The 20,144-nt window shown below is 39.5% G+C and overlaps 1 protein-coding gene across 1 annotated transcript in view; it reads right to left on the minus strand.

Annotated features, from left to right (window-relative positions):
- Nucleotides 1–20,144, minus strand: part of SUPT16H (SPT16 homolog, facilitates chromatin remodeling subunit) — a 44,266-nt gene that overhangs the window by 20,992 nt on the left and 3,130 nt on the right. The window contains exons 2-10 of the mRNA XM_070426170.1: nucleotides 10,849–10,941; nucleotides 9,239–9,409; nucleotides 8,439–8,591; nucleotides 7,305–7,451; nucleotides 6,737–6,888; nucleotides 5,707–5,879; nucleotides 4,098–4,188; nucleotides 925–998; nucleotides 681–793 (exon numbers count right to left, since the gene is read on the minus strand). Of these exons, the coding sequence (XP_070282271.1) occupies nucleotides 681–793; nucleotides 925–998; nucleotides 4,098–4,188; nucleotides 5,707–5,879; nucleotides 6,737–6,888; nucleotides 7,305–7,451; nucleotides 8,439–8,591; nucleotides 9,239–9,409; nucleotides 10,849–10,941 (1,167 nt within the window). The remainder of the gene's footprint in view (nucleotides 1–680; nucleotides 794–924; nucleotides 999–4,097; nucleotides 4,189–5,706; nucleotides 5,880–6,736; nucleotides 6,889–7,304; nucleotides 7,452–8,438; nucleotides 8,592–9,238; nucleotides 9,410–10,848; nucleotides 10,942–20,144) is intronic.

A 20,144-nucleotide genomic window follows, 5' to 3' on the forward strand; every position in this document is an offset into this window, starting at 1 on the left:
TAATATTTGGCAAGTTAAACTTCTCTGTGCCTCAGTTTCTTTTTCTGCATATGAGGATAAGAGTATCCACTTAATAGGATTATTGTAAGGACTCAATTAATTCATGAAAGTGCTTAGCTTATAGTAAGAACACTGAAATATTTGCTATCATCATCATCATCATCATCATCATCAAGAATCAGTTCCTGCTAAGTAGAAAAACAAAAAACAAAACAGTCACAGAAGACCCCAAATGTATAGAACAGGCAAATCCTTAGAGACAGAAAGTAGTTTAGTCATTGTGTAGACCTAGGAGGCTTGGGGGGGTGGGGGAATGGGAATGACTGCTAATGGGTACAGGGTTTCTTTCTGGGTGATGAAAATGTTCTACAGTTACATTGTGGTGATGGTTGGACGACTGAATATACGGAGAAATCACTAAACTGTACACTTTACATGGTTGAATTATAAATCAGTTTCATTAGAATTGGCTCCTGATATTATCATTGTTGAAGCCATAATATGGTAACTGTGGTTTACATTATTCCCTGTGCGTGGACTACAATCTCTATTCCTAGCTATATTAGGACAGGCTGTCACATGAATTTCTCCCCTTGGCTAGCACTTAAAGACTTTTAAGAAGTACAAAATGCTCCTCAAAAGTCAATTCATGAGCACTCAAAAGTTTAAGCAATACAGACCTCATCCACAAGAACTGTGTCACCAATGAATAGGGCATAGGTTTTCTCTTCTGGTTTCTTCCCTTCTTTGTTGGTTAAGTCTGAGAACCCTAAATTGATGCTGAAAACCATCCCTAAAATAGCAAAACAAGAATCAGACTAAGACTGTGAAAGGATGGAAAAATGTAGATTTTATATAGAAAAGAGGAAGATAAAGGAAATTATTCAAAACAGTATTTTCCTACTGTATGCATGTAAAACTCACCTTTCTTCAGTTTATACTGATTTTTACTATTAATTACTAAAGAGCCTTCACGGAATTCAATTCCCATTCCAAACCTAAAAAAAAAAAACAAGAAACTTTAGCAATAGGCTAATAGATCTCATACATGGGTCAAGTATAATATATTCTATTTTTTTTTTTGAGTTTAAAATGAAAGAGTATGTTCGTGAATAAGTAGGAGACAGAGATAAGGCTACTCCACAGGCAGAGCAGCCCCACTGCCCCGCCACCCCCAATTAGAGTTTAGTTGAGCCAAACTAGTGACACATGATGGGGAGCAAGATCTCAAATGCTCCCACAATTTATTCTATTTTAATTTTCAAGATAAGGCAGGAAAACATGTTGAGTGATTTGCTGCTGCTGATCAGTCATTTAAGGAAGAGGATTAGAGAGAATAGTCTTTGCACTTTTAATAAGCTAAAAATATCCTAATAAAGTACCCCAAATAACATTTTATTATATCAAGTGTTCTTTATTTTAGCTTATTCACCCACATTTAAATGTTAACCTCTACCATGAAATCAAGTTAGGAGTTTTCCTATATGCTTAGCAGAGACCATTAAGAGACACATTATTAAGATAGTAATAACCGGATTAAGAGAGGCAATTTTCAGAGGAATGTTGATAAGTAGACTCATTAAGTCACCTGGGCCAAGACTTGCCATTTAGATCAATATATTTCCTCTTATCCATCAGAGAAGCCCAGAAAGTAACTATATATCCCAGACTACTTTTCATCTAAGGAGACTGCCTACAGCTTTTGTTTCCCAAAATGTCTTGGATTCTATAAGATGTTATCAGTTATTTCTAGGTATTCAATGGTCAAATACATTTGTGAAACACTGGATTAAATAAAAATTCAAATATTTTTTTCTAAAACAATAGGACTTCTCAGAGTATTTAATTTTCGTATTTTTTTAAACAAAAATTATTTATTTTATTTTTTAAAGTTTACATTCAATATTGTTTTGTAGTAGTTTCAGGATCACAGTATACTGGTTAGACCAGTGGTCGGCAAACTGCGGCTCGTGAGCCACATGCGGCTCTTTGGCCCCTTGAGTGTGGCTCTTCCACAAAATACTGACTTCTGCGCATGGGCCACGAAGTTTCAATCGCACTGTATGTGCACACCTGCATGTGGTATTTTGAGGAAGAGCCACGCTCAAGGGGCCAAAGAGCCGCATGTGGCTCGTGAGCCACAGTTTGCCAACCACTGGGTTAGACAATCATACATTTTACAAAGTGTTTCCCCTGATATGTCCAGTACCTAACTGGCATCTACATAGTTATTATAATATTAATAACTGTATTTCCTATGCAGCACTTTATATCCCCATGTCAATTTTGTAACTACCAGTCTGTACTTCTCAATCCCTTCACTCCCTCGTCTCTGGCAACCATTATTCTGTTCTCTGTATGTATGAGTCTGTTTCTGTTTTGTTTCTTCACTTATATTGTTCTTTAGAGTCCACATGTCAGTGATATCACGTATTTGTCGTTCTCTGACTGGCTTATTTCAGTTAGCATAATACCTTCTAGGTCAGGGGTGGGCAACCTTTTTGTGAGTGAGTGGCAAAACCAGCAAAATCTCTGACTCAAAATTCTTCTGCGTGCCAACCCTAATTTTTTGAGAACATGTTACGCTTACTTGATATCTCTTAAGGTGTACGTATGTGAAGAACCTTGAAGAAATAACAAAATTCATTTGAGCGACAAAAACATAGTATATGATGATGAAAAATACATTTATTTTTTAATGTATACATGTACACTGACAGTCTGACAGAAAATTTTATGACTCCGTTTGATATTAGCAGTGGGACTTTTGCTGCTGCATCACTGATGACAGAGATTTTACATCAGGTTTATATTTTGTGACCTTCAGAGATATGCACGAGCTACTACTTTCATCTGTCAGGCTACTCCTATTACTAGACTTAACAAAATTCACCACTGAGAACAAAGATTCACAAGCGTATGTGGATGAAAACATGGAGAGTAACGCTGTTGCAAAGTTTTTTAAACAGAAAAAATTTTCTGGAATGGCATTTCGTCTTCAATAGTTTGTTTTCGACACCACTTACTTCTCTCTGGTACTCCTGTCTCTAATCCCTTTTTTTCAATGTTTTCCAAGTCAACTTTAAGATCATTAAATTTCTGCTTCCAAATTGAGCTACTCTGAAATTCAATCAACTGCATTTCAAAGTCAGCCATGTCTATCCATGAAAACATTTGTAAGTTTAGTTCCTCCAGTTTCATGCTGTCTGGAAACCTCATGAATTTTGTTCTCTTCCAGTTCTCTGAATTTCTCAAATCTTGAGAAGAACTGCTCAATAGTTGACTCGATGATGTTTAAAAACAGCTTTTGAAGGCTTTGACAGTCTGTTCTGTCATCTTTTGGGAGGTCTTTGATGTGCCTCTTGAGGTTTGGGAAATATCTAAATCTCTCACCATCCACATCCCTCTTAAAGACTTCCAGTTTCTTTTCAAAAGCCTTTATGTAACCAAACATAACATCAAGTGTCTTGCCAGTTCCTTGTAATTTAACATTTAAGTCATTCAAATGTTCACAAAAATTGTAAATGGAAGATTATGAGAGGGTTTCTCATGCCAGCAAAAGTTACTGGCGTGCCATGTTTGGCATGCATGCCAGGGGTTGCCCACCCCTGTTCTAGGTCCAACCATGCTATCGCAAATGGTAAGAATTCTATTTATATATGTACCACAGTTACTTCATAGCTTGGCTATTGTAAAAAATGCTGCAATGAACATTAGGGTGCAAATATTCTTCCGAATTAGTGTTTTGGGTTTCTTCAGATATATACCCAGAAGTGGAATCGCTGGGTCACAAGGCTCACAGTATTTAATTTTAAAATGTGAGCTGAGGTGCTCTAAGAAAATACAGCATGTAATGTTTCCTAACATTTGTAGTTTAAGCCTGGAACCTTTATTGATTTCAGTCTAGAAAAATCTCCACTCCATTTCTCGGAGAAGAATTTAAATTTCTCACATTCTCTGATAACATGATGTGTCTGGCACACAGTTAAGTACAACGGTCCATAATGTTGGTTGAATCAATCTCAAAATAGTTTGCCTGAAGACAGCCAGTCATAAAAATTTACTCAGAGTGACAACTTACATTCATAGCATCTTACCCTAGGTTTTTGGTAATTTTGTTCAGCAGTTCTGGCTTCTGCTTTTTAACCATGTCAATGACAGCATTATACACATCACATATCTTCACACCTAATGACAAAACAAAAAGAGAATATTAAGTATCTTCCAGAAAATAAAACCCCCCACCATATTTAAAAATCAACTTTTCCTAAAGCAGTGTTTCTCAAAGTGTGAAATACGGAATATAGTTTCTTTTAGGAATGGTAGGGCTTAGAAATTTGTATTTTTTAAAACAATCCATCCTGTCATTTTAAATTACACTATTTGAGAATCACTGACCTGGGAGACTGTGGAACACCAGGTGGTCTCAGAGAAATAGCTTCTTAAGTATTGATAAATGGCAATACACTAAATTATAAATTTTGAAAAACAGGGCTACAGAAGGAGTGAGTTACTGTTAGAAGGACTCTGGCCTTAATTTTTCAGGGTTTAGGATAGAGATATTTCAAACCAGAGTAGTCCAGATACGATAGCCTTAGAGGGATCTTTATCCTCATTAAACCACCTGTGACTATGATTTCCAATAGGATTTCTCAAAATTAACTTGAAATATCATGGGAAATGATGTCTAGAAGCTCTGGGCAACACAGATGGGCTTACAAAGTGGTTAAAGGTGGTAAATATAAAATCCCACTTAGCCATTTGGGGGTGACAGTCTTAAAAGAGGTTGTACCTTGCTTATTAGCAGGATTACTATTAGTTCTGCTCTTACGCTAAGATTATTCTATCCATTCAATGTAGAATTAACATGACACATTCTGTTGGTAGAGATACTAGTTCTCTAACTTTCTAAGGTGCTTCTAATGTCATACACTAAAAGGATCATACACTATGATCAAGAGGGATTTAGACCAGGAATACACGGATGATCCCACGCTCATAATTCAATCAACATGATACACCACATTTAACAATACAAAGTTAAAAATCATATAATTACCTCAATAGATGCAGAAAGAGCATTTGACAAAATTCAATGTCCATTAAAAAACTCAAGAAAGTGGGTATAGAAGGAATGTACCTCAACATAATAAAGGCAATATATGACAAACCCACACCTAACATCATACTTAATGGTTACTAATACTGAATTGCATATTTGAAAGTTGCTAAGAGAGTAAATCTTAAAAGTTGTCACTCATCACAAGAAAAATAAATCTTTACGTATGCTGAAAATCGTTAACTAGACTTGCTGTGGAGGGCATTTTGCAACATACTAGTATACAAATACTAAATCATTATGTTGTACACCTGAAACTAACACAATTTTGTATGTCAATTTTACCTCAATTAAAAAAAAAAGAACTTTCTAAAATTCTAAAGAAGCGTAATAAGGCCATAATATTTCATGAAGATTTGGACACAGTGGTGTATCCAGTCAGAGAGGTTTTTGTAAAAATCAATGTAAAACCACAATAACCACACATGCCTAAAAGTAGATTCAATAACTAAAATGATAGGATAATTAGAAGTTAGTAAAATCTAATTCTATTTTTAGTATGAGAGTCCCAGGGACATAAACTCACATAAACATTAATAACACTTTTGTTACTTGATTTCCAAACCTTCTTTTGTAAGGCACCTCACCGTGTCTTAATTCCTTTAGCAGCTCCTCTTGAAGCTGGAGCAAAAAGTTGTAATTTTCTTGAACTTCCTGAGAGGGATCAACCATCAAAGTGCGAACAAGGTTGGAGCAGTAAGATTTGAAACGAATACCCATGGCACAAGTGATGGACCCAAAATGCATGTGATTCTTATCACTAGAAACCAAAGGAAGAAAGCATTTCATTGATTACCCAAACTAGGAAAGGCCTTACTATCTCTGACATATAACATCTGTAATCATTAACTTTCACTGCTATATCCCAAAGCTGAACCAAAAGAAGGACCTACATTTTTAAAAAAATAAACCAGTTTATAAAAGACCTGGAGTAAAATTAGTGACCAAAACTTTGAGGATGACAATTCAGTGAGAAGTTGAGTTGTTTCCTAATTATGCAAAGGATATACTACATTCTATTCTAACTAGAGGCCCGATGCACAAAATTCATGCAAGGGGCTCAGTCCTCACTGCCAAGGCAGCTTGCCTTGGCCCTTGCAGCCCTGCCTTCGTCCAGAAGATCATCTGGCTGTCCGGTCTAATTAGCATATAATGCTTTTATTATTATAGATAGTATGATGGTAAGGAGTCACTTATCCACCGGTCCAGTATGAACTGCAGTATTCACTCTGAAATAATTCCTTCAGGTCTGACCAGGGAAAAAAAGCATTCTTTATAGTATTTTTTTAAATTAAAGAGGTTACATTATACAACACCTAATAAGATTTTTATGTTGTTGTGTTTTTTTGAGGGAGAGGTGTGTGTGTGTCATGTTTTGCATTTCTTTCCCAGGCATTTTTAATCATTTGGAAAAATGCTTACAATCAAATGCTCAAGTAAGAAATGAGTAACTGAAATAAAAGAGAAATATGCATGGAATAAGACAAGAAGACAATATAGAAAGCAGAGTAATAGTTATTCTGTCTCCCACTTTTTTGAATTCCAGATGAGTCAAAAGAAAAATAGGCTAAAGGTTGAAATGTTCTAGCTGTTTTATTTTGAAATTCTCAAACTTACCTCACCACACTGAACTTGAGATTATAGTTGCCACCACTCTGAATGATAGGAGGATAACACATTTCCACAGTAGAGGGGTCTGCCCCAGCTAGGTATTTTTTCTCTTCAATGGCCTTTTCCACAGATTCAGCCAGTTTGCTGTGTCGAACTTTCTATAAGTGTACCCAGAAATGAAACAATACTTACTAGAGGGTGGCAAAAAGGGGTGCTGCAATTTTGGATGTTATCAATGGGAGACAACATATATTGTGGTATCCCCTAGTATGCTATAAAAATCTTATGATTTATGCACTAGATAACATACCGGTATTTGTCCAAAGCAAATTTAGATGATAATAATATGTGGAAATCACAAGTATTAAAAAAATTCTCAAGTAAAATATTGGGTAAACATAGAAACTATAGTGCAGGCCTATAGTTATTTTGAAAGAGAGCTGGCACAATGATGCCCCACCAACTTAATTATCAAAGCCTTCATTTCAAAGGAAACTGAACAGACCAAAACACTGCATGGTAGGGTACTTCTGGTTTATTAAAACAGTAAAAAGACTTTCCCCTCTCCATTTACCTCATCTGCATCAACTATTTCCATGACTCTTTCTTTGAAGAATTTGTTGAAGACCTCAGAGGTGATGCTGGCTGCTTTCTTCATTAAATTGAGCTCCCCATCCTCCTTTACAGCAATGGTATAGGCCACAACTGCACTGATATCTATCTGTAGTCAAAGTGGTAAGAGTTTTTAACATGCAGATATAGAACTGCTACATAAATTCATCTCTCCCAATGTGATTATAAGTGACGATATTAGGTTATTTAGCAAACGATTCATCAGCAGTTTCCAGAATATCTAAATATTCCTTTCTTGGATTGAATAAACATCTGAAGTAACTCTTTAACAGGTCATTGTGTACATTTAAGAGGCATTAAACTGCCATCTTAAATGTAAATGCCCCTCTCCAGACATTTTTGTAAAGGTTGAAGAAAGATAGACAAGGAATCAGGGGACAAAAAAAACAAAATTTTTCTGGATAAGAGACTTACTCTAAACTAGTGACCCAGTGCGTGAAATTGTGCGAGACCCAGACCCATGGGAAATCGCGAGAGACCCAGGACCCCCAAGTCCCGCCAGGGCCACAGGACTCCTCCAAGTCCCGGCTTGCCTCGGGACCGAGAGTCAAGTCCCCATCCACCCGCATGCGCCTCGCCGCGCACACAGCCTCCTGGTGACCGGTTTTTGGTCATTACGGTGTTACGACCACTAGGTTTTTATTATATAGAAGATAGCTCAACTATCTCCTGAATGCCTCACACCTGAGTGAAAAGTAAAATGGCTTACTGGCTTGGCGGGTGTGGGTCAGTGGTTGAGTGTCGACCTATGAACCAGGTCAGGTTTCAATTCCCAGTCAGGGCACATGCCCAGGTTGTGAGCTCTATCCCCAGTGTGGGGCCTGCAGAAGGTAACTGATCAATGATTTTCTCTCATCATTGATGTTTCTATCTCCCTCTCCTTCTCCCTTCCTCTCTGAAATCAACAGAAATAAATTTCCAAAAAAAAGGCTTACTGGTCAGCCAAAGGGAACGTAAAATGGAAATGTAAGATAATGTACAGTTTTCCCACATTCTCTGCACTATCTGTTATGGAGGTCTGTCACACGTTTGCCTTCTCAACTCTCAATCTGCTTCTTTCCAGGAGTATTCTTACTTTGTCAAAGCCCTCTTTGTTGAGGCAGTCATTCCAACTCTTCATGAACTCTCCAGGGAATTTGTCTTTGCTGAACACTCCAATCTTCTTGCCATTCTTGCTTTCTTTAATGGCTTCAATCATTTTGTCAAAGCTGCTTTTATTACTTTCATTCTATTGGTGTCACAGGGAAGAGGGGTTTGTCAATTAGTTTTAGAATTAGACATCTATGTACTACTAGTAAAAAATAGCAGAGACAAATACTCTAAACACTGGAAAGAATGAATTCTATCCCCAGGCCCTACCCACTTCTTTAGGGCAAACAGTAACAAACCAAAAGTTAATACATTTCTTTGTATATTTTTATATGCTTAGGTGAAGTGCCATAAAAGTTGATCATTTCCCCCCAGGAACAGCTGAGAAACTCAAACACATAGGTGAACAATATTCTGAGGAAAAAATCTTTGTCAGGTGAGAAGTATGAAAAAAAATTACATTTAATAAAAACTAGAACTAAGGTATATCTAAATTTCCTTAAGGATATTTGAAACTATTTGTTCCAATTAAGGTACTCAGATGAAAACAAGCATAAATTGACAGTATCCTCGAGAATGGACAGATAGTTTGTTTAGCCAAATAACTGACAGGGTTGTTCAACTCTTTTCTTCTTAACAATGAAGATGCGACAAAACTTTGAAATTACAACCACCCTCAGCTATAACCTTCCCCTCATATTCTATTAAATTCCTAGAAGGCATTTCTGTTTATCACTTTTACAAACATTCTTTCACATTTATGACATATTCTTTATTAGTTCTGACCTTTTCTCGTATCAGCAGTGTGATGGCAGGGGCTCCATTAGCATTCTCATTGCCCTTAGTATTGGCAATCTGTTTCAAGAACTCCACTTTTTTTTTGCTGGCCATAAAAATGATTTTGTCATCACAGAAGACCATGATAGTATCAGTTAGTTCATAACCAAAGAGCCATGTCTATTGGAAAAGATAACGACAACAGTTTTTACAGATAAAAAAATTAATGTACTTGTGTAGAAATACTTATAAAATAAGATTATGTGAAATTAACTTCAGAATAATCTGAGGTAGGAGGGGGCCTGGATGTGGACAAATGAAATAAAATTGGCCAGGAGTTGACAATTTACTGAAACTAAACACCGGGTATACAGGAGTTCAATATTATTATTTCACCTAGTTTTATATGTTTGAAATATTCTGTAACAAAGACCACCAACTCTTGGGACAATTTGTGTTTATTGAAACGCTTATTTTTAGGGCAGAAGTGCATAAAATGGGACAAAATAAAGCCCTAGGGAACAGTGCATTCTACCTCCCCCAAAGATTGCTAGTTGTGTACCAACTATTAATTTTTTCTCTCCAAAAAAGATGGGATTTTGCCCAGCTGGCATGGCTCAGTGGTTGAGCGTCAACCTATGAACCAGGAGGTCAGGGTTCAATTCCCAGTTAGGGCACATGCTTGGATTGCGGGCTCAATCTCCAGTAGGAGGCGTGCAGGAGGCAGCCGATCAATGATTCTCATCATTGATGTTTCTCTCCTTCTCCCTTCCTCTATAAAATCAATAAAAATATATTTAAAAAAGAAGGGATTTTTGAGCTGGGCAGACTGCTCAGCATGAAGACTTATTTCCGTTCCTTTCTTGCAACTAAGTATGGCCAACAGATTAAATTTTGGCCAATAAATTTTAAGTAGAAGTATTCTGTAGGACTTCAAGCAAGTCTCCTTAAAAAGGGGAAGGAGATAGCCAATTTTCTTCCCTTTCTCCATTCTTTTTGCTTGGAATGCAAATGTAATGACTGAAGCTCTAGCAATTTGTGTATTATGAGCACAGGGCTAAACTCTATAAATGGTCGAGATGTGGAAAAAAAACTGGATCCCTGAAGACTATCCAAGAGAAAAAGAAATATTCTGTGTAATCCACTGTTCAGATTTTTTTTTTTTTAAATATATTTTATTGATCTTTTACAGAGAGGAAGGGAGAGAGATAGAGAGTCAGAAACATCAATGAGAGAGAAACATCGACCAGCTGCCTCCTGCACATCCCCCACCGGGGATGTGCCTGCAACCAAGGTACATGCCCTTGACCGGAATCGAACCCGGGACCTTTCAGTCCGCAGGCCGACGCTCAGTCCACTGAGCCAAACCGGTTAGGGCAGATTTTTTTGATATATAGTTAAATCTGTCCCAATTTATATACCTCTCTTTTTTCCTAATTTTCTGATCAGTGCTGTCTACTGAACTTTATGTGAAGATGAAAATATTCTCATCTGCTCTAATATGGCAGTCAGTATAGCGTACTTGAGATTTGGGACTGAGGAATAAAATTTTTACGTGGCAACTATACTAAACAGTGCAGTAGATGATTCAATGACAGTCAAGGCTAAGAACTGCTCACCTGTAAGGCAGTTGACTTGGCATAAACAATTTCTTCATCAACACCCACTGATACAACAATGGCATCAATGTTAGCATATTCATCTTCTCCTTTCTGAAAAGTAAAGAGTAGGTAATTTGGTCATTTTCTTCTTACACCAGGCAAAATAGGAATAGTGACTTCAGTATTTACTTAAAATGTATATAATTTTTTCCTAAGAGAACTTGCAAGTTTAAGAAATTCCATGTTTACTTGACAACTTCACAGTCATTGCTCTACGCAACTGTCACCACAATCTAGAACATTTTCACCTCCCCCAAACAAACCCATTAGCAATCATTATCCATCTCCCTCTAACTCATCTAATTTGTCTATTCTGGACATTTCATATAAATGCAATAATAAAACATGTGGCCTTTGTGTCTGGCTTCTTTTACTTAACATGCTCTCAAGGCTCATCCATGTTCTAGCAAGTTTCAGTACCTCCTCCTTTTTATTGCTCAATAACAGTATTCTATTGCATATATGTATCATATTATGTCCATTCATCAATTGCTACACATTTGGGTTATTCCTATTTTTTGGAGATTATAAATAATGCTGCTATGAACATTCATGTAAGTTTTAATGCGGAGCTATTTCTTCTGAGTATATGCTTAGGTGAGGAATTGCTGGGTCTTATGGTAACTGTTTAACTTTTTAAGGAACTACCAGACTATTTCCAAAGTGATTACACCATTTTACATTCCCAACAAGCAATGTATGGGATTTCCAATTTCTTCACATACTGACTAATACTGTTGTCTTTTTTACTATAGCCGTTCAATAGATGTGATGTAGTATTTCATTGTAGTTTTGAGTTGCATTTCCCTAATGGCAAATGAGTTGGCCATCTTTTCATGTGATTACTGACCATTTGTATACCTTTTTTGGAGAGATGCCTATTCACATCCTTTGCCCATTCTGTAAGTGGGTTATTACTGTATTATTAAATTGTAAGAGTTCTTTTTATATGCCAGAGATGTCTCTTATTAGATGATTTGCAAATTTTTAACACAGAGGGTTCTTTTCACTTTCGTAATGCTGCCCTTTGAAGCATAAATTTTTTAATTTTGAAGAAATCCAAATTATTTTCTTGTGCTTTTTAAAAAAATCCTTACCTGAGGATACATTTAGAAAGAGGGAGAGAGGGAGGGAGGGGGGAGAGAAAGAAAGGAGGAGGAGAGGGAGAGGGAAAGAGAGAAGGGGAGAAACATTGATCGGTTGCCTCCCATTAGTACTCGACTGAGAATCAAAACCACAACCTAAGTATGGCGCCCTGACCAGTTGTATGGCACGATGCTCTAACAACTGAGCAACCCAGCCAGGGCATTTTCTTATGCTTTAAAAAAATTTTTTTGCTATGTACACTCCAATCTATCTATATAAAACCCTAACATGCAAATAGACCAAATGGCAGAACAACGAACAACCGGTCACTATGACATGCGCTGACCACCAGGCGGCGTGCATGCAGAAAATGGCAGGGTTGCCCTTGTTGGGATGGTGGAGTAGGTGAGCGAGGGGTGCCAGACCAAGGAGGGTCACTGGTTGCTGTCACTGGGGTGAGCCTCTGGTGGTTACTGAAAATTCTTTACTCCCATGCACTGTGGTCCTGCCCGGTGCTCGCACCTGCTGCTGGCACCGGCCCCACTTGTACCTGCTGCCAGCCCTGATCACCCCTTAGGGCTTCTTCACCTCCCCCTGCTCCTAAAGGGCGTTCGGAGCCAGCAGCCGCCTCTCACACCCACTGCTGGCGCTGGCCCCAATCGCTGTGCCATCAGTGGAGTCAGCAGGTGCAAGCAGGGCCAGTGCCGTCAGTACGTGGGAGCGGGGCTGCCAGGAGACAGACCAGGGGCCATGGCGGGGGCATGGAGGATGGGCCGAGACCTGCCTCTGTGCCCACCACAACCTCGCAGCCCACAGTTCCTTTCATCATGCATGAATTCGTGCACTGGGCCCCTAGCTTGTTAATAAACATGGATTTTGTGTAATATTACTGCTACCTTGATAACCTCCCAAAATTAGTAACAGGCACTCCCGTATATTTAATGCTCATGTGTTTTAGATATAAAAAAACACCACTGAAATTAAACAGAAAGTCCCTTTTAGTATTTTTTGATATTTAGTTGAGTCAAAAATTTCAACAAAGAAAAAGACATCAACATGTATAAAAATTCAAAATACACAGTGATTCATTTTTTAAAGTGTACAGAGTATAATCATGTGACTTAATTTGGAAAATCATCCAAAGGAACCTAAATACAATTAAAAGTAGGCATAGAAAAAAAAAAAAGACCCACACATTCAGCTTTTTTTGATAGAGAAAACAAACCCAAAAATCTCAAGGATTTCAACTCATATACTAGTAAAATGTGCAGTTTTCCACTGCTGATCAAAAAAGGTAAGAGGATGGTCTGGATGGCATGATTCAGTGGATGAGTGTGAACCTATAAACCAGGAGGTCACGGTTCAATTCCCAGGGCTTTTGCCTGGGTTGTGGGCTTGATCCCCAGTGGGGGGCGTGCAGGAGGCAGCTGATGAATGATTCTCTCTCATCACTGGTGTTTCTATCTCTCTCTCCCTCCTCCTTCCTCTCTGAAATCAATAAAAAGAAACACACACACACACACACACTCTATATAATAAAAGCCTAACATGCAAATTGTCCCTTTGACCCCTCGCAATGAAATGCGCTGACCACCAAAGGCGGCATGGAACATGGCGGGTGTCGGCGATGCAGCACTGGCAGCGGGTGGCAGTGGAGGCACTGCTGGTCCCAATGGGCCCTGACAAGAGCGGGACCGTGGCGGGATGGTGGAGCAGGTGAGTGGGCGGTGCCAGGCCAAGGTGGGTGCAAGCAGGGCCCGATCACCGGGCAGATGGCGACGAGCGGTGGGCTCCCAGGAGCTGAGGGAGCCCAGCAGGGGCCCAATGACTCAGCCGAGGGGGGCGTGCGGGGGCCTGGGAGCCCAGGGCCCAGAGGTCAGCTGGGACCTGCCCTTCCATACCAGACGCTTGCGCTTCGATCTCTGGCCAGGCCTGGGGACTACACCGTGCATGAATTTCATGCACTGGGCCTCTAGTGTGTGTGTGTGTATAAATCTTTTTTTTAAAAAGGTAAGAGGATGAATCCTAATTTCTCTTGGAACCAGTTGCTCTGACCATATATTCTTTTTAAAAAAAATATATTTTATTGATTTTTTACAGAGAGGGAGAGAGACAGAGAGCCAGAAACATCGATGAGAGAGAAACATCAATCAGCTGCCTCCTGCACACCCCCCACTGGGGATGTGTCCACAACCAAGGCACATGCCCTTGACCAGAATCGAACCTGGGACCCTTCAGTCCGCAGGCCAACGCTCTATCCACTGAGCCAAACCAGCCAGGGCTGACCATATATTCTTGGTTGAGTCTTTATAAAAATGAATGAGCTCTAACCCCAGGAGAAATATAATAACACCAGAATTTAAGATATCAAAAATAATACTAGTAAATTTGGATAAAATTTTTCTTAAAATATTACTCAATGAAAAAGATGACAATCAAAACAAATATTTTAACAGGAAAATCCAGAAGAGTACTTTTTATTTTCAAACTCTTTGAGGAGTACAAATGCCTTATATAGATTACATTTAAAAAGTCTAAAATTGGTCCCAACCAGTTTTCTCAGTGGATAGCATGTCAGCCCATGGACCGAAGGGTCCCAGGTTCGATTCTGGTCAAGGGCATGTACCTTGGTTGCAGGTTTGATCCCCAGCCCTGGTCAAGGCAGGTGGCAACCAATAGATGTTTCTCTCTGTCTCTCCCCCTTCCCTTCTACTCTAAAAATCAACGGAAAAACATCCTTGGGTGAGGATTAACAACAATAACAACAACAAAAAACAAGAAAAGTCTGAAATTGTGGGAGATTTTAAATAATCTTCTTGTGAAACTCACTCGATAAGCTATATACAATACTAAAGCATTTTGATTAAGTAATATCTGGAATTCGTTTTGAAATACTGGAGTGGAGGGGGCTGGTTTTCTGTGTGTGTTTTTAAAGTGCCAGGCTAGCATAGCAGCCCCTTGCCCCTGGACCGGCCCCACAGCCAGCTACAAATGCCAGCCTGGCTATTTGAGGGGGTTGGGGCTCAATTCTGTGCTGCTTACAAGGTCTCCAATTCCTAACCTGTTCTCTACTGCTTAGGCTGGTCTTCAGGACTTAGACTGGAGCCCTTGTTAAATCTGGACTTGCAACCCCTATGCAACTCTCTATCGATGAATTATCTTGCAGCAGTGACCCCCTGGTATGCATAGCTTCTCAACATCTACCAAATCTTTTCTGTCTCCAAATTCTGACACCTTCCAATCTGTCTGTTCCACTTCACATCCAAGTCAGAGTGTTTTGGAAGAGGAAATGGACAGAGTGGTTAAGTGACTAAGCAGAGCTGGGATAGCAACACCCTAAGTGCTTGACAAGTATTCTCACTGGGACGATACTGATGATAAATATGCATATCTCATAGAGCCCCAAGGGGCTCAGATTCAGGAAGCACCAAGTATCAAGGAAGGGAGATAGGGTATATTGTACATGGATGAGCTCAAGGCTAAAAACAGGTCTGGTTAGAGAAGGACCCCTCCAGTTCTTGGAAACTCTGACACAATCCCTAATCTCTCCACAAAAAGACTTACTTTATTCTCTGAAGAAATGAACTCAGAAAGCTCTAGACTCAGATAGTAGGCCCAGCAGAAGGAAAGTGCAAAATGTTGGGGAATTAAACAAAAGTCTGCATTCTGAATGACAACTGGGAAAAAATGCCCAAGGAAAAGAATTAGAAGATTTTTTCTCTGTGCATCTTCATTGAATTTAGAGAAAACACTTCAGACACTGACATTTGTGGGTCCTCCATTGACTGAGCCAGCCTATTCACTCTAGAATAACCCCAAGTCGAGAGGCTCCATTCATGCAGAGCTTCCAGTTTTGTATTGCCTTTTTCTTTATATGGATGAATATAGCCAAGCCTCATTTTGATTCTTGTGACAAGGAATAGAATCAGATCAGCCTTCCCAAAATACTGTAAGCTTGAAGACTGACAATAATAGCTTCAATTCTGACAATCCTAAGTGATTTTCAACCTCAAATTTTATACCCACTCAATTGTATTATTAACAAAAAGTAGAGACAAAACTTTTAAAGACATACAAGGGCTCAAGAAATACGTATTTTCTGTATCCTTTCTTAAGAACCTCTTAGAGAAAATGCTCTTAACAAAATAGAGAAAACTCAAGACATGGGCTATAGGATATAGGGCACTCAACATTGGGAAGTCCCAAGGTTCAATAGGCCTGGAGAGCAACCCATCCATATAGAACAGTATAATGTAAGGTTGAAGGGTGGGGTAGGTGGTGGTGGTAGTACTTAAAAAACAAACAGAGAATTAATAAAATGTCTGAAGAGTGCAAGAATTTTAGAATGATTGATGAGATTATAACAGACCCACAGGAAAAAAATTAGGGCTGAGGACACTTAAAAAGGGAGAAAAATTGAGGCAATCATGAACGCCAGGAAAAATAAAAACCATAGCAGAAAAGGGAAGGTAACTGTTCTGTTATTTCACCCCAGTGAAACTATTTACATAAGCATTAACTATGTAAACTGACTACTAATTTTATTAAAAACTATGAAAAAAAACTTATAGAGGGGTGAATGTGAGATAAAGCAAGTGTAATAAAATGCTAATTGTATAATCTAGGTGGTTCGTATATGGGTACAGGCAGTCCTTGGGTTATGTTGGACTTGATGTACGTCGTCTCATGGTTTCGTGGTTACGTCACCATCTCCATTTATAAAAAAAAAAGTTGCACCATTTTGATGTATGTACATATGTGCTTTATGTTTTTTATTATTTATTTACCACAAGTAAAGGTCAGGAATCGTTATCTTTCTTTTAAGTTTTTTTTACTGTTTCACTTCATTACTGCTGTGTATGTGCTCCATGTGAGTGATGCAGGTGCTTATGTAGGTGTGTTCTGACTTACAGTGAATATCACGTTACGTCGTGCAGTAGGAATGGATCTCCGACATGGACCTACTGTATTTAGTGTAGAATTCTTTTACCTTTCTGAATGTTTAAAATCTTTAATAACAATGTATTAAGAAGAAATTTTAAGTGTCAGGAGGTAGAAGAAAGTTAAAATAGGTGTGATGGCATAAAAAATTAAATTTAAATCCTAATTTACCAAAACAGTTAATATGAAAAATAGACAAACCAAGAACTAACAGTATATACATATTAGTTCAAAATATGAAAGAGAACTAAAAGTGGTTGTTTCTGGGGCAGGTAACTTTTTTTGTTGTTGTTAATCCTCACTGAAGGATATTTATCTATTGATTTTCAGAGAGTAGGAAGAAGGGAGGAAGGGAGGAGAGAGAAACATTAATGAAAGACACTGATTGATTGCCTCCTGAATGTGCTCCCACCAGGGCAGGAGGGGTTAGGGGGGTGTCGAACCTGCAACCTGGGTATGTGCCCTTGACTGGGAATTGAACCCAAGACCTGCGGGATGATGCTCTAACTGCTGAGAATGGCACGGGCAGGTTACTTTTTAAAAAGGCTTTTAAAACTATTTGCTTTTTTCAAGCCTATGTATTACTTGATTAAAATAATTTTTAGAATGCAAGTTAATAATAAAGGGGGTTAGGAACCAGCAACAATTGTGCAGTATCTGAATGATAAAAGTTGGGGAAATATTGCAGGGCACAGGAACAACTACCTTCCTTTGAACCAATTAGGTATTGCATTAAAAGAGGAAACACTTTGAAGTTTCTGGTGATAGCTGGGATAACCACATAATTTATCATCCAAACGGAGACAATTTTGAGAATAAAAAACAACGACGGTATACCATTAATAATTACAGAGGGGCTCAGCTGGCATGGCTTAGTGGTTGAGCGTTGACCTACGAGCCCTGAGGTCACAGTTCAACTTCCGGCTAGGGCACATCCCCAGGGTGGGGTGTGCAGGGGGCAGCTGATCAATCACTCTCTCTCATCTTTGATATTTCTATGTCTTTCTACCTCTCCCTTTCTCTCTGAAATCAAAAAAATATATATTTAAAAGTAATTACACAGGGGCAGAAGGTGGATAGCTTCAGGAAAGATAGGACTTCCAGTCATCCTAAGTATAGCCTGGGAAAAATCTTTTCAAACCAAGAAAGGGAGGCATGTAAGCTCAGAAATAATCACCTTCGTTCACTGGATGCCTATGCTATGCCAGGCACTAATTATACTTGGTAATAGGGATAAAAAAATAAACATAAAAAAGTAGATAACAGAGTAGACTATAAAAGCTGAGTAAGCAAGAATAAACGAATCCCAACCTGTCCAGGCATTTACTTCCTTCTTTACCCCTCTTTAAGAGACCAAAGCATTATTTAAACCGTTCCCTATTTCCCTCCAGAGATAAAGGAACCATAAGAACTGAGATGAACATTATCTGGGAGAAAGTAGTATGGGGCCCTGACCGGTTTGGCTCAGTGGATAGAGTGTCGGCCTGCAGAATCAAGGGTCCCAAGTTCGATTCCAGTCAAGGGCACGTACCTTGGCTGCATGCACATACCCAGTGGGGAGTGTGCAGAAGGCAGCTGATTGATGTTTCTAACTCTCTAACCCTCTCCCTTCCTCTCTGTAAAAAAATCAATAAAATATATTTTTTTAAAAAGTAGTATGGGAATTGCCTATATTTCTGAAGTCACAGGAGATAACTGCCTAGTCTTGGAAAGCAATCTGGAGCAAAATAAATTTGTCCCTGACAAAAAATCAGCAGAGCCAGAGAGCAGCACTCAGGAGAAGCACTGATACTACAGATTAGTTTTCTCTAAGGGCAAAAATTTTCTTTTTAAGGTTGGAGCCTCAATCCTGATAGGTTGAGTCACATAAATTAATGCATTGGATCAGCATTCCTTTTGAAAACAGCTGGTGTTTTCCCAGCAGGAGTGGTTCAGTTGGTTAAACGTCCCTAATCCCATGAACCAAAAAGTCACCTGTTTGATTCCTGGTCAGGGCACATGCCTGGGTTGTAGGCTTGATCCCAGTAGGCAGCTAATTGATTCTTCTCACATCAATGTTTCTTTCTCCCTCCCTCTCCCTCTCAAATAAATATATATTCAAAAAAGAAAACAGCTGCTATTTTGACATTTTACGGAATTCTTTTGGGATAAAAGGAAGATGACTAAAGTCCAGTTTCACTTATAACAGGATGTCCTAATAGGCAGGTCTCAAATGAATTATAGTTGTACTTGAATATTGTATTCCTCAGTTCTCAAAGGGGCCAAGACCCCAAAATGATGGGAACCTCTCCCCTTGGATCACATGCAGCACTAATCCCATTACTTGGTTAAAAATAACTACAATCATGAAAAGGTTGGGAAGCCCTTAATAAGGACCTAGTAAGTATAAGAGGACAGAGGAGAAGACCATCGCCCCTCGCATGACCTACCACTAACATCCAGAGTTTCCTATTGCAAAAATACAAAGGTGCTGCAAACCTTTTCTGTTTGTAGCAGGTCTAACTGATATATATAAAAGCCTAAGCAACCGGATGACCGGCAAGTAGCTATGATGTGCACCGTCCTGGTGGCCCACCAGCCCAGCGGCAGACACTCACTCCTGTAGTAGTCCTGCAGGTCCAATCTCTGAACAGGCCAGGCACCGATGGACCAGTACCACCGGCACAATCCTTATAGCACCGCCGGCCTCTGGGCACCATGGCTGCTTCCCCTCCCTAGATGCTCCATAAGAAATGATATGAAAGCGGCAGCAAGGTGGCTCCTGACAACCGGTGCGAAGGTCAGCGGGACAGATCCGGATCCTGGGCTGGCATGGGCATCCCAATGCCCGCCCAGAGGGCTGACTGCTTTCCAGCCCCCCACCCCCCTTGGGACAGGTGCCAGATGCAGGGCTCACGGCTGGTGAGTGCCACTGTGGAGGCGCAAGCCTCTCCCGATCAGGACTGACTGGGCGCGAGCCCACAGCAGGCGCAGCAGGGCCGGGATGAGTGGGAGCAGCAGGCAGGAGCAGCAGGTGGTGTTGGACATGCACAATCCCCGCAGGCCACGCTAAGGGACCCCACCAGTGCACGAATTCATGCACCAGGCCTCAGGTTTTAAAATAAGAGGCAGGACTGGACTAGACTCAAACATCCCAGAGTCATAAAACAAGTTCTAGTCACTATGAAGGTCTGTTTGATTTTTGGCAGAGCCTATTCTCTCAGGTATGAGATTTAATGTTTTAAAAA

Source organism: Myotis yumanensis, unplaced genomic scaffold (assembly GCF_028538775.1).
Source record: "Myotis yumanensis isolate MYYU_CA2020_CCGP unplaced genomic scaffold, mMyoYum1.0.hap1 SCAF_1, whole genome shotgun sequence".
In the NCBI taxonomy this organism is placed as follows: Eukaryota; Metazoa; Chordata; class Mammalia; order Chiroptera; family Vespertilionidae; genus Myotis; species Myotis yumanensis.